Genomic DNA, 15,121 nt, shown 5'->3' on the forward strand with positions numbered 1-15,121 from the left:
CAAAAATGCTTTAAAAATAAGAGAAAAATCAGCAAAAGTGATCAGTATGTTGGAAAAAGTCTAAAAATATGCACAATGTACCTTCTTTTGGATTCTGGGTGGTCCTAGATAGTTTAAGTAGCTTTATCTTTGGTGCATAATTTATTTTTAGAGAGATCTGAGAAGTCTTGGGGATCATAGAAAATATCTAGTCCTCCGTTTTGTTGTTCATGTGACCTGGAAGTCTCACTTTATTTTGATGTCTATAGCTTGAGAAGGAGAAAGTCCCTCAGAAATCCATAGAAGATCTAAAGAGTTTAATAGGTTACTATCAGATGGGAACTGCTTGTCACCCAAATTATACTTCGAAGGAAATGGGACGTGAATTCCTTGAAGCAGAGATGAAGAGATAATTTCAGAGGGATCACCAACAATTGGTGGAATGGGAAAAAGGCTTCTTGTAGGTGGTGACATTTGAACTGAGCCTGGAAGAAAGCTAGGGAGGTAGAGGTGAGGAGCACAAGCATCCCAGGCTTCAGGGGAACCCTATGCAAAGGAAGTGGAAGATACAGTGTCATGGGTAAGGAGCAGCAAGTTGACTAAAGGGTAGAGTGTGTGTGAGGGGGAGTGATGTGTAACCAGCCTGGAAAGATTGACTCTAGCCAGATTGTGAGTCTTGACATTTTTGTATTTTATCCTAAAGGCAGTGTGAAACCACTGAAACTTTTTGAGGAGGTGGGTAACATGGTCCAACCTGTGCTTTAGGAATATCACTTTGACACCTCTGAATGGACAGTGGATTAGACAGTGAATAGACTGGAGCAGATAAACCAACCAGGAAGTTTTTGCAGCAGTCCATCACGAGGTGATGACGTGTATAGTGGGAATAAGTATGTTAACAGCATGAGCAACTCCATTTTGTTAGAAGTTGTAATGTAAGGGGCAGCTAGGTGGCGCAGTGAGTAGAGCACTGGCCCTGGAGTCAGGAAGACCTGAGTTCAAATCAGACACTTGACACATGTACTAGCTGTGTGACCTTGGGCAAGTCACTTAACCCCAATTGCCCTGCCAAAAACAAACAAAAAAAAAGAAGTTGTTATGTAGGCTGGTTTGTTTTTGTTGTTATTTGTTTTGGGAATGAGGTAAGTATTTGGATCAAAGTACTTGAAGTAGTAGTTTGACAAAGATGTGTACAGCTCCACAATGTGATAAACAACAAATAATGACGTATGCACATCTTCTAAATCTGCTAAACAACTGAAAAATACTTACTAATGATATTAGGACACTAAAGTTTTGATCGCTAATTCCCTTTCATCATAAGCTTAGGCAATCAATTACCAATCAGAATTTAGATGTACCTTGTAAGGGCTCTAAACCAGAACCATAAAAACCTACCATAGGCCACAGCCACTGGTCTGTTTTTGGGTGGCTATCTGAATTGACTCCTTCATTTCCCACACTAAGGGAGATTTGAGCATACTACACTTCCTCAACAATGGTGCTGATTGTTGAAGGTTTGACATCGCACCACCTTGGAGGGAGACAAATAGCCTCCATCTGGAAAGAGAGGGAACCCTATTGTGAGCACCCACATGAGATGCACTTATTGGGACCTTTAAGAATCACACTGTGGTTTGTTCTTAGAGGGGTTGATGTTTGTATTGTTGAGTAGATAACTGCATAATTAATTAAGAGTGATTTCAGGCATGGGTGAGTATAAGTCTGATTGAATGTTATCTTCTCTCTAGTCAGCATATAGAATGGTAAGCCAGTTCCTCATACACTGTGAATTACATTTAGTGTTGAGGATGGGATGCTGGTTGAAATAAAAACAAACAAAAACAAGACAAAACAAAAAATTCCGTTAGGACAGAATGGAAAGAGAGAAGTCAGGCTAAAGATTGATTTCTGTTATTTTCCTCTTCACCAAGGTCATCATGACACCTGTACTTCTCCATTCTCGAGATAGGATCCTGTTAAAGGAATACCTGTAAGGGAGGTGAACGAAGCCTTATTTTGAGCTCAGAATAGAATTGTTAAATCTTAGGAAAAAGTATTTTTTTAAGTGAAAGTGTCCTACTAAACCCATGTCCACGGGTGGAATAGAGATAAAGCAGAACCTTGAAAGTAACTGCAGTGTTGGAAGGCAGATCTGAGGGAGTACTCCAAGATGTGTGGGTGACAAAGCTACCAGATCAGCTTCAGAGGCCTTATAACTGATAAAGTCAAAACTATCAGAATGAAAATTTTAAAATACTCCCTTGCAAAATGCTGAGGATTTCCTACTTAAAAAATGAGAAAAGAACAGACCAGATTTTACAGGAAAAGTATATCTCTCTCTATAAAAATAGAAAGTAAACTGAGAAATTATAAAAATAAACAACACATGGTTTTGGTTTTTAATTAGAGGCATTACATCAAGTGGCCCACAGGCAATGGGAGGCCAGAACAGCAACAAGAAGGCAAAGTGATTTGAGGGGGAAAAGGGGGGTGGTGGTCAAGTGATCTGCTGCCTGGGGGTATACTAGAATATGGATGACCCGTGGTGGGTCTCATGTCCTTTATCAACCCGCAGTATTTTTTAAAATGAAGAGGAAATATTTACTACATCAGAAATTAGTGCCTCTAATAGAATTGAGCTAGGCCAAATCTGTGAAGACTTTGTTGAAAGAAAAAAAATGAAGAACCAGATGCCACCTGTTTATTGAGTCTATCAATCAAATACTGAGTCCATTAGATTAGATCACAATGAGGTTTAAAATTTTAAGATGATTAGTAAGGATGAAGAACTGGTCCAAACAATTAAAACTATAGTAATAGAAGGTAGAGGATTAGTGGAAGAGATTCTCCTGCCTTGGATTTTTCATGCTTGGAGGAGGTGATAGTCTATTCCCCATACTAATGAATACACAGTGAAGCCTTGGGAAATTCTGGTGGAATGGATATATCTGGACTTGATCCAGGATATAGAAAGACTAGGATTAGTAGAGTGCATTGAGAATAAGAGAACATGTTTAGAGTACTTTGGAACAGTAATCTAACCACACTCTCTTGTTTCTTGGGAAGACCCAAGACTGTAGAACACATCCATGACATCTCTGAGACCAAGTGAGGATGCTAGATCAGAAATGAAATGTGCTCTTTCTCTGTAGAATAGGAAACCAAATGAGGGCCTTTTGGGGTCAAAAAATAGGAACCAAGGCAATCCTGGGAATTATGGCCAGGAACAAGATAGATCATGAAATGAATGAGAGAACTATGGTTTAAATAGGGCAGCTAGGTGGCACCGTAGAGTATAGAATGCCTGGCCTGGAGTCAGGAACGCTCATCTTCCTGAGTTCAAATCTGGCTTCAGACTCTTACTAGCTGTGTGACCCTGGGCAAGTCACTTGTTCGCCTTAATTTCCTTGTCTATAAAACGAGCTACTACTCCACACCTACTCTAGCATCTTTGCCAAGAAAACACCAAATGGCACCATGAAGGGACAACAATGGTTTAAATTAAGGCAGAGAGCAATTAGTGGTGAATCATTGTCACAATTAGGAGATATTGAGAGAGGGAAAAAAACTGATCTCTCCTTTAGAATCAAAGAAACAGTAGAAAATTTTTACTCCTTTGGCCTCGAGTATAGGTCAACCAAGATGATGCTAATACCTTAGCTTTACTGGAACAGGATCTGATCTTTTCATAGGGATTTGGTGGTCTGCTTGTTAGGTTCTGACAGGGACATAACCACATCTTTCTGAAACTGAATATTTGGCACAAGAAAGGTAGAGACCAGTACATGCTGGCACTGTTGTTCAGTCATTTCAATCACGTCCAACTCTCTGTTGACCCCCTTTGGGGTTTTCTTGGCAAAGCTAGTGGAGCGCTTTGCCGTTTCCTTCTCCAGCTCATTTTATAGATGAGGAAACTGAGGCCAACAGGGTTAAGTGACTTGCCCAAGGCCACACAGCTAGTAAGCGTCTGAGGGCAGACTTGAACTCTGGAAGATGAGTCTCCATGACTCCAAGTGCACCACCTAGCTACCTGTGCTGGGACTGTTAATTGTCAATAAACATTTATGAAACCCTTACTATGAGCCAGGCATGGTACTATGCACATGAGAAATAGAGAGACAGTCCTTTCCCTCTGGGAGCTTACAATCTAATGGGGCAGCAGCAGTGGTGGTGCGCGTGACTCTGGGCCAGCCCTTGTTCTGAGCTCCCGGGCTGAACCTAGATGTTGGTAACTATGAATCTGTATTGGGTCTGTCTGTTGATGTGTGTACTTTGTTTGTAATTTGCTCTGAAGTTCAGGGTGCTGGTCTCTTCCCCTGAACTAAGTGAATGATATTTGTATGTTGGATTAAAGTAAGTTTGCCAACCCCTTCACCTTGCTTTCCTTAGTTAAGCAGATCAAAAGAACCTGTGCTGTTGGCAGCTTTCTGGGTGCTGGCTGTGGGTGGATCTTACACCCCCACAGAAGCTGCTAGCCGGATTGTTGAAACAAATGGCAACATGCAAAAGAAAAGTGAAAGGCTTGGGGGAGGATCATGTTGGAGGGAGATGGTGGAGATGCCAAAAAAGCATCTAAACTATTAAATACTGGTTCACAAATGACTGTGATACCAGACTCAGTAAGAGAAAATGCAAGAATGAAAGAAACAAAGCCAATCTCTGAACCAGTCTTGGATGAATGGATTCTGAGACTCCAAAATCCCAGGCTAGGAAGTATACAGAAAGTTAGAGATCACAGATTGGTCCAAGGAGATCTATGGAGTAGCTGGTATCTCAGCTCAGGAGAAACAATCACCGGAATGGACGGATTAAGTAAAACCTTTGCCCTATGTCAGAATCTGAACATTAGCATTTGATTATTGGTAGAAAAAGTCTGATGGGATCTGGTAGTCTTGTCTCTCTGAGCCCGAGCAAGTTGTTAATATGTCTTGGCATAGAATTGAAGGAAGAAATAAGGAAATTAATCAATTCTTGAAGGAATTGGAACAGGAAGGGATAATTCAGAAAGCAATTAGTTCATATGATTCCCCTCCGGGGAAAAAAAGGCGAGCAAATGGAGAATTTACAGCGGCCTACAGGAAAATTTAATGCTGAGACTGAACCCATTAATAGAGCTCTCCCCAATATTTTGGAAATGATAAACAGGAAGTGGGGAGAATTGCTGAACATTAACTGCCCAAGATGCAACAGTCAGTCGCCCTGCAGAAACTACAGAAAGGGCAATCATGAGCTAAATTCCTAATGATGACATGGACTTTGGAAGGAATATTGATTCCTCAACCAGCAGCAAAAAAGATCTTAGCTCTAAATCCCCCAGGAGATCAAAGTACAAAAGTCAGTAGGATTGTTTGGCTTCTGGAGAAGCCATATTCCACATTCAGATGTGATGTTAGCCTCAGTTTGTGAGGCAAAGAGAACATTAAATTACTTTAGGTGGGGCCCCAAATAATGATATGCATTAGAGCAGGTAATAGAAGCTGTACAACAGACCACATCATTAGTTCCAGTCTCATGGGATCCCTTCTTTTGGTTAGAAGTTAAACAGTTGTGGAAGAGATCTTTATGATTTGGTCTTTGTGGACTGAGCTTAAGAAGCATAATGAGAAGGCTTACATTTCAGTGAGATTTTGGTGTGGGAAAATGACTTAGTATACTATTATGGAAAAAAAATTTACCCTGTCAGAATATCACATCTTTATAGAAACAGAGGGATTGAGTCAAGGCATACTGCTGACATTATAGACACCGAGCCCTGTATTAACGTGGGCCAAAATCACCCTCTCCCCTTCACCTGCCAGTGTGTTGAGACCACCACCACTCAGTGGGTGCCAAAGTAGAAATGGCTTATAGCCAACAGAGGCAGTGCTGGGGAAACACGGAATGGACTTCACTTGGATGATGGGCCACTCTGATCCTAGCAATGCTGGTCCGTGCATGACAGACCAGCTCCACCCATCTCTCACCAGGCCCATCCCCTAAGATGCTCACTGGCATCCGCTCATCCACATAAGGGTCTGTGCCAGCCAACCAGAACCCACGCTCCTTTGTCTCTACAGAAAATCGGGGAGACTTGCAGGACACACTTAGAATGCTTCAGCGAGTGCTGCGTCCGTAATGAGAAGATGCAGAAAGTTTGCACCAGGAGGACGTTCTTCATGCAGTGCAATACCTGGAAGAAGGTGGGTCGTGCTTTGTCTCTGGGTAGGTGTGGGACAACAGCTGGCAGGGGAAGGGGAAGGAGAGAGGGCTTCATCTTCTGGCATCAGACCATTCCTGCCGCTTTTTCCAAGAGCAAGGTGGAGGGCAAGGAGCGGGGACCCAGATTGCTTTTCCTGTTTCCTTTTTATTTTTTTTAAAGTTACTGAGTATTTTAAATATTTCATTTCCCCCCAATTACATGTTAAAACAATTTTTAATGCTTTTTTAAAAAGTTTTGAATTTTAAATTCTATCCCTCCCTTCCTCCTTCCCCTCCCCCCTCCTTGAGAGAGTAAGCAATCCGATAGAGGTTATACATATGCAAAAGAGTTATTGATTATTAATAATGGAGAGACGGCATGGCTGTAGCGAATAGATAGCCAGCCTTGGAGCCAGGGAGACCTGGGTTCAAATCCTGCTTCTGACACATACTGGCAACGTAAAGCACTTACCTTGTCAATGTCTAAGACAGTGGTGTCAAATTCAAATAGAAACCAGGTCCTTTAAACTAAGGCTCCCTGCACTTAGAGAACCATATATTACCATTATCTAGGTTCTATTGTGTTTTATTTATTTTGTTAAATATTTCCCAATTACATTTTTTTGGGGAGGCAATTGGGGCTGTTACTTGTCCAGGGCCACACAGCTAAGTAAGTGTCTGAGGTCAGATTTGAACTCAGGTCCTCCTGACTCCAAGGCTGGTGCTCTGTCCACTGCCATACCTAGCTGTCCCTCCCAATTACCTTTTAATTTGGTTCTGCTGTGCTTGAGGCATGCCCTGGTCTGACAGCTCTGTCCCAGACCACTGTCTTAGGGCTGCAGTTTGTGGTGAAGGCTTTGATAGAAGAAGCTCCTCTCTGGGTGGGACTTTTCTGTATCAATGGAAATTGCAGGATCTTTTCATGCCCCATTGATAATGATGAATAATGTTGATAGAGTGCTTTGAGGATTGTAAAACCCCTTTACAGACATCTCCTCTGATCCACACAAGGCCCAGTGAGCTGGCATTATGGGGCTTAAAATCCCCATTTTACAGATGAAGATGTTGAGGCTTAGCAAGGTTAAGTGATGGGCCCAGGGTCACAGCTTTTAAGTTTTGGAAGCCGGGATTTGAAGCTAAGTCTCTCCTGACTCCAAGCTCAGTGTCTTTGCCAGCCCACCACACTGTATGAGACCCTTCCCAACCACAAAAGTACCTTCCCCTGAAGATAGCCGAGGGAGATAGGTGAGAATACTCCCACTAGCCCATACTGCTTGCTGCTTTGGGAGTTGACCATTCGCTGACAAAGGAGGGGAGCCAGTGGTGTAGTGGGTAGAGGGGCTGGCCTCAGAGTCCTGAAGAGCTGCCTCAGCCACATCCTGGAGTGTTACTTACCTACTTACCTTTCCCACTCTATAGTACCATAACTCTATAACGCCTCAGAACAAAGCCTTGGGGGACACCAAACAGTACTTTTGCCTTTTTTTTTTGTATCTCCAAGAGAATCTTCATTAAGAAAGTTCTCCCCCCAGTTCTCTCCACTAGGGGGAGAGAATATGGGGAGGGTATATGTCTGAACAATTTGAGGTGAAGTGGAGAATAGGGAAAGGTTTATCTTCACGGTGATCCCCAGCTCCCTACTGCCAAAGTCACAAATCTGGTATGAATAAGGCGTTTCCTCATTATCTGTGCTGGGGAGTGGGGAAGGGGAGGAACCACATCTCCCTCACTTATTTTCTGATGTCACCAGCATCGTCTTTTGTCCTTGGCTTAAATATTTTCGAGTGATAGGGAGCCATGGAGTTTGTTGAATAGGAAAGGTGATGCTGTCAGACCCGCACATTAGGAAGTTCATTTTGGCAGCTGAGTGGGGTGCATGGACTGGAGTGGGGATGAGGCAGAGAACCAATGGGAAGCTACCATAATAATTCAGGTGACAAAAGATGACCTCACTCAGACAACTGAACCAGGGTCGTGGTTGTTTGAGTGGAGAGAGAGGGACATATGGAAGAGATGTCGACAACAGATGGGATATATAGGATCTATGTGAGTGAAGAATTGAGGATGATGCCTAAGTTTCAAGCCAGGATGCCTGAGAGAATGGTGGTGCCTTTGACAGTAAAAGAGAAAGTGGGAAGATGGAAGGGTTTGGGGGAAAGGTAATAAGTTCTGTTTTTGATATGTTAAGTTTGAGATGTTTCTGGAATGTCCAATTCAACTTGTCTAAAAGGTAGCTGGCGATAAAGGACTGGAGCTGAGGAGAAAGATTAAGGCTGGAATATAGATCTAGGTATTATCTTCATAGAGATGATAGTTGAAACCCATGGGAGCTCATGAGATCACCAAATAAACTAGTTTGGACGGAGAAGAGAAGAGAGCCTCAGGACAAAGCCTTGGGGGACACCAACAGTTTGTGGAAGTGACATGGATGAAAATGCAACCAAAGACTGAGGAGGGGTCAGACAAGGAGGAAGACAACCAGGAGAGCTCCATGTTATGAAAACCTAGAGAGAAGAGAGTATAAAGGAGAAGAGGGTGAAGAACAGTGTCAACGGCAGCAGAGAAGTCGAGGAGAATAAGGATTAAGAAAAGGACATTTGATTTGTAGTTATGAAATCACTGGTAATCTTGGAGAGAGAAGTTTTGGTTGAATGAGGAAGTCTGTCAGCCTGCAGAGAGTTAAGAAGAGAGAGGAAAGGAAGTGGATTGGAGATAATCTTCTTAGGGAGGTTAGTCACAAAGGGGAGGAAAGATATAGAGTTACTGGGGGTAAAAGAATCAAGTAAGAGTTTTTGTTTGTTTTTTTTTGTTTTATTTTTAGGATGAGGGAACATCTGGGCATGGTTATAGGCAGTGGGGAAGCAGCCAGGAGATTCTGAGAAATTGAAGACTATGGAGAAAATGAGGGTGATAGTGGGAACAGTCTGTCTGGAGAAGATGGGAGATGGAGTCAGTATAGAGGGGCTTGCCTTGGTAGGGAGGAGGAACATCTTCTCATGACTGATATCAGTGAAAGAGGATATGGGGAGGGTATACGTCTGAACAATTTGAGGTGGAGTGGAGAGAAGGGAGAGGTTCATCTTCACGGTGCAGAGATACAAGGTCCTGCAGAAGAAGAAACACTACTTTGGTCCTACTGCAATGCAGCTGGTGATGTATAATTGAATGATACTCTTTCCCTGGAAACCTCTCATGGTTTCCTCCTGAGATCACCTTCCATTTCTCTATCCTGTATATACATAGTTATTTTCATGTTATCTTCCCCTTCAGAATATAAGCTCCTTGAGATCAGGGACTATACTTTTGCCTTTTTTTTTTTTTTGTATCTCCATGGCTTGGCACAGTGCCTGGTGCACAGTAATAGATCTTAATGAATGCTTGCTGATCGGTTGATTTGCTGATTGACAGCTATTGCCTGTTTGTTTATGTGCCCTGATCCTCTTGTGTAATGCAATAACCCAACAAGAACGTTTAGCGTAAATACTGTATGTGTTATGCTACTGACTCAGCTTTCTTTTATCTATGCCAGTTCTTCTCTACAGTCTTTTTTGACCTTATGAGACTTATAACCTGTAGTGGAAGTGCTGGGTCAAGGGACTGAACAGCTAAGTCATTTTCCTTGCTCAGGCCTAAATTGTTTGGGGATCCTGCCTTGACTGGGATAATCAAAGCTGGGGTGTGTGTGGATGCCTAACCTACCTCTTCCTTCAGCCTAATGGATATTCCTGCTATGACCACTCTGAGTGCCAGAGCAACTGTTGCGTTCCCAACAGCTCTAGAACCCAGACATTTTGTACCCCAACGACAGTTTTCCGGCAGTGTATACCCTGGAGAAAGGTAGGTCTGAAACTTCTCGCTTAGGGGGGCTACTTAGAAAGAACCACCTTAAGCCTTCATCTTGCCACTTGCTCTAGTTTTGGGGGATTGTGGGATGGGGAGAGAACTTTAAGAACAGAAGGGGAGGGAGCGAGGTTCCTCTGTGAGAGAAGAATTCAATGCATGTGTTCTCGTAGATGGAAGGAGAGCTCTGCTCTAGTCATAAAGAATGCCAAAGTCAATGCTGCCTCAGCAGATATGAAGATGTTTTCCGTTGCATCCCAAAGACAGGACTGCTCACAAAATGTTTTTATCTGGTGGGTCATCACAACTTACCAAGCATTCAGTCAACACCCATTTATTAAGAATGTGTTATGTGCCTGGTACCAGTGGTGGGCACTGGCAGTAACAAAGATGAGATAGTTGCTACCCTCAGGGAGTTTACATTCTAAGGGAGAAACAACATGTTTACATATAAGTGAATACAAAACACATACAAGGTACTTTTTTTTGGGGGGGGCTTCTGACATCTGGGCAGATCTTGAAAGGTCTCATATAGGGATTCTAATAAGTGTAGGTGAGGAGGGGTTACCTGCCAGGCATGGGGGACATCCCGTGCAAAACCACGAAGATGAGGGATGCAAGGCAGAAGAAGCAAGCCAGCTTAGCACATACCCCCTCCTGTTGAGCTAACTAGTCTTTCATCTGGTGGAGATTCTTCTAGGCACCAGGCAGAAAGGAATAGGAATGTGTTGTGTGGTGCCTTGATGGAGCAAGACCAGCACACCTGAGCACCCCTTTCAATCCCCATGCTTGCTCAGGCAGTTTGGGATTCTACTGTTTGAAGCTATTCTTTCTCTCCTCCAACTCCCTCCCGTACCTAAAGGAAGGAAGGAGAAGGCAGAAGCTTCCAGCGGCCACCTTCTGGCCAGGCCTGCCATGGGTGCTGTTGTGCTCAGAACACCTCTGTCACTCAGAACTGATTTTTCTCCCCTGGCAGGGTCAACAAATCAACCAACAAGCATTCATTATGCACTAACTATGTGCTGGAAACTGTGCTAGGCACGGAGGATAGATCCAAAGATAGAAAATGAACAGTCCCTGTCCTCAAGGAACTTATATTCTAGAGAGGGAGGCAGTAGTGGTGTTAGTTACCAGAATGAATATGGTGTGATTTTGTTGGGGAAGGGACCTTGGCTGCTAGGGAGCTCAGGACAGTCCCCACATGGGAGGGACCATTGTATCTGAGCTTTGAAGGATGCTAGGATTGTAAGAGAAGGAGGTTAGGAATGAGTGTATTCCAGGCATGAGGAATACAGAGATGGAGGATTGGATGAGGAACAGTAACAAGACAAGTTGGGCTGGAACATTGTTCCTGAATGGGGATTACAGAGACTGTAAAGGAAGGTTGGAGTCAGGTTGTGAAGGGTTTTAAACACCAAATGAGAAGGTTGCATTTGATTCTAGGGGTAAGAAGGCTCTGTTGGAGGTTTGTCTACTGATGGGTTATCCCATAGAGATGAGCTAGGGTTTTTCAGTGCCCACCAGGGATCCAAGTCCGCTCAGCTCTCCACCCTAAGGCCAGCCCACTCCTGGAACTGATGTCTCCAGGTCTGTTCCTGAATCGATGCTGTGGATGCTGGATGTTCATGGATATGCCTTCGTTTTTGGTGATGAGGATGAGCCTCCTATTTTGGAAAAACAGAGCCCCCTCATCCAGGAGGATCCTAACTTTGGATGGGCTCCTGCCCCACGGAGGAAGTAAAACCTCCAGCCCAATACTGCTCTCCCTGTCGCCCCTTTGGCCGTGCTCACGACATGCTTCCATATGCTCTGAGTTCATAGGGAAGTCCCATCCTTTCACCTCTAATTCTGGTTTCTGTTTTTCTGCTCCTGTTTCTATCCTTGATTCTGGGTTGTGAGGCAAGAGAAGAAAGAGAGGCACAGTGGACCTGAGTTCAAATTCTGGCTGTGATACTTGCTACTTAAATGGCTTTGGGCAAATCACTTTAGATTTCTGGGCCTCAGTTTCCTCCCCTGTAAAATGAGGGGATTGGACTAAATGACCTCTGAGATCTCTTCCAGTTTTAAATCTAGGAGCCCAAAGATATGGGTCATTGGGCTTGGATAGTCTGTCAGAATCCCAAAATTTCATCTATACCAGGAAAAAACATCTCCTCTACAACATATCCCCAAAGTAATGATCCAACTCTCCTTGGAATCCACTCCCTCCTAAGGCAACCCACTCCTCCTTGGGACAGCTTCCATTGTGAGGAAGTTTCCCTTCACTTCCCCAGCCTAAATTGGCTTCTTCTCAACTTTCACCCATCTCTACTGGCTCTGCTCTTTGTGACCAAGCAGAGCAAAAAATCTAACTCTTCTTCCGTAGGACAGACTTTTTGAATATCCAAGGGCATCTGTCAAGGCTGCTGCCAGCACTCATTCTACCTAGTTCCTCTCTAGATTGCTAGGCCTAGAGTCAGGAAGACCTGAGTTCAAATCCAGCCTCAGACACTTATTGGCTGTGTAACCCTGGGCAAGTCATTTAACCTCAGTTTGCCTCAGTTTTGTTATAAAATAGAAATAATTACAGTACGTCCTTCCCAGGGTTGTTATGAGGATCAAGTGAAATGATATTTGCAAAGTGTTTAGCGCAGGACCTGGCACATAGTAGGCACTTAATTAATGCTTTCTTTCTCCCTTCTTTTCCTTCACTTCCCTTTCTCCTCCCTCCCTCCCTTCCATCCTTCCTTCCTTCCTTCTTTCGTTCTTTCTTTCCTTTTCAGATCCCCTTCTGTGGAAGGAGACTTGGGTTCTTAAACTTTTCTATCCAGACATCTCGGAAACAAGTTCACCCTATTTTAGGTTCTTGAAAGGAAATGGAGCTTATTTTTTAAAAAATAAAGACAATAAGGCTTTATTAAGCACTTACTAAGTACAGCACAGGAGATACAAATAAAAGCAAAAACATGGTCTCTGCCTTCCTTTGGGAAACCAAATGGGGAATGACAGTGAGCCCTCTGATACCAGTATTTCACTAGGAAGCAGCCCCACTCTTATTTACTGTCATCAGTGTAATTGCACGCAATTCAATTTGATCGAACAAATATATATTGATTCTATCGTGCTAGAGCTATCTGTGCTAAGCACTGGAGATAACAGGACAAAAGCAAAATTTGCCTGCCCTCAAGAAGTTTACTTTCTATTGGAGGGAACGCAGAGAAGTTAGATGTATAGACAAGTAAGGAAGTACCAAGTAGGTTCAGGGTAATATAAAGGAATTTCAAGAAGGGGAGGGTGCTAATAACTGGGATGACCAGCTAAAGCCTTGGCTAGGCAGTAGTACCTGACAGTGGTCATTGAAAAATATTGTAAATGATGGCAAAGCACCTTGAGAGACATAGTTTTCTTTTCCCCTTCCCCTCTTAGATGGAGGAAAACTTTGAAGTTGATGATGAAGTAGGATCAATAAATAACCAAGAAAATCAGCCAGGAGGATTGCCAGTGTCCACAGGACAGCAGGGATAGCAACTAAGAGACTGGGAGCCTGCACTGAGTGGACTTTTCTCCATTGACTGTGAAGCCAAGTAGCTGAGAGACATCTTTCTTGTTCCTGTTCATCCCACCCCATGCATCCAGATGGACATTTGGACCTGTTTCCTTTATGTCTGTCTCACTGTTGCAGTCGTATTTTTGCTAAGCTCAAATCATTCAAACAAAAAATTCATTCTCCTTTGTCTTGCTTAAATATGACTTTAACCCCTGGCTGGGTGTGTAAAGGAGGCAATTCTGAGGAGTTTCCCCGAATATAAGCTAGGATCCTATGCTTAGCTTGGTGGTCAAAGGAAGTACCTGGAGAGATAGACTGAGGGCGTATTTATTACATTTTTACTCTAACGACTGAATAAATTCCTTACTTCCTTTATGACTAAAGGATCCTTTAACTTCCATTATCAGTGTAACTGCTGGTGGACAGTGAAAGTACATTCTGGAACCTCTGGCTACGCCTCTTCTTTGACTCATCCAGGAGAAGGACAAGAAGGGTCTAGAGGAGCCAGCCCTGTAGGCAGGGATAGAAGCGGTATGGGAGGATTTCTATTGACTGGAAGGGAGGCTTGGACATCTTGAGCTCCACAGTGATACATCTTGGTTACAAAAGAAAGAAAAGAGAGTCATTGTGGCACTTTTAAAAGAAATGCACAGAAGAGAACAGAAGGAGCTTCAGAAAGAAACAGACAAGGACAGATTTGAAAGTAACATGTCAATAGACTTAGCTCTTCTCAGCAATACCATAATCTAAGACAATTCCAAATGACTCATGATAGAAAATTCTATCCACATCCAGAGAGAGAACCATGGAGTTGAATGCAGTTCGATGCATACTATTTTCTCTTTTTTTTCTTCCTCATGGTTTTCCCCTTTTGTTCAGTTTCTTCTTTCACAACATGACTAATGTGGAAATATGTTCAATATGATTGTACATGTATAACGTATGTCAGATTTCTTGCTTTCTTTGGGGGGGGAGGGAGGGAGGGAGAAAAACATTTAGAATTCAAAAGCTTATAAAAGTGAATGTTCAAAACTATCTTTACATGTAATTGGAAAAAATAAAATACTGTTAAGTGAAAAAAAGAAAGTAACATGTTGAATGTATAAAATATAAGATTGTTGGTAATAGAAGTTCATAATTTCGTGAACAATCCTTTTTTCTGTTCTGCGTAGATGAACATGTTAATGCTCATGTTTGATGTTTTCCAATTCAGAATAATAAAATAATTTTTAAAATAACAATATTAGAAGGAAAGCAGAAAGCTGGAGGAAAATTTTACAGCAAGTATCTCTGATAAAGATCTCATTCTCAAATATAGAGAACTGAGTCAAATTGATAAATATACAAGTTATTCCACAATTGATAAATGGTCCAAGGATATGAACAGGTAGTTTTCAGATGAAGAAATCAAAACTCTCAACAGTCACGTTAAAAAATACTCTAAATCACTATTGATTGGAGAAATGCAAATTAAAACAACTTTGAGGTACCACATCACACCTATCAGATTGGCTATTATGACAGAAAAGGAAAATGTTAAATGCTGGAAGGGATGTGGGAAAACTGAGACACTAATACATTGTTGATGGAGTTGTA

At 42.6% G+C, this 15,121-nt stretch overlaps 1 protein-coding gene across 1 annotated transcript in view; it reads left to right on the top strand.

The window, feature by feature from the left end:
* The window catches only part of LRCOL1 (leucine rich colipase like 1), a 36,921-nt gene extending 23,150 nt beyond the window's left edge, over positions 1-13,771 (top strand). The window contains exons 5-8 of the mRNA XM_036766000.1: positions 6,039-6,161; positions 9,871-9,996; positions 10,173-10,292; positions 13,405-13,771. Coding sequence (XP_036621895.1) covers positions 6,039-6,161; positions 9,871-9,996; positions 10,173-10,292; positions 13,405-13,503 — 468 coding nt within the window. The 3' untranslated portion in view covers positions 13,504-13,771. The remainder of the gene's footprint in view (positions 1-6,038; positions 6,162-9,870; positions 9,997-10,172; positions 10,293-13,404) is intronic.
* Positions 13,772-15,121: the final 1,350 nt, after the last annotated feature.

This window comes from Trichosurus vulpecula, chromosome 1 (genome assembly GCF_011100635.1).
Source record: "Trichosurus vulpecula isolate mTriVul1 chromosome 1, mTriVul1.pri, whole genome shotgun sequence".
NCBI lineage: Eukaryota > Metazoa > Chordata > Mammalia > Diprotodontia > Phalangeridae > Trichosurus > Trichosurus vulpecula.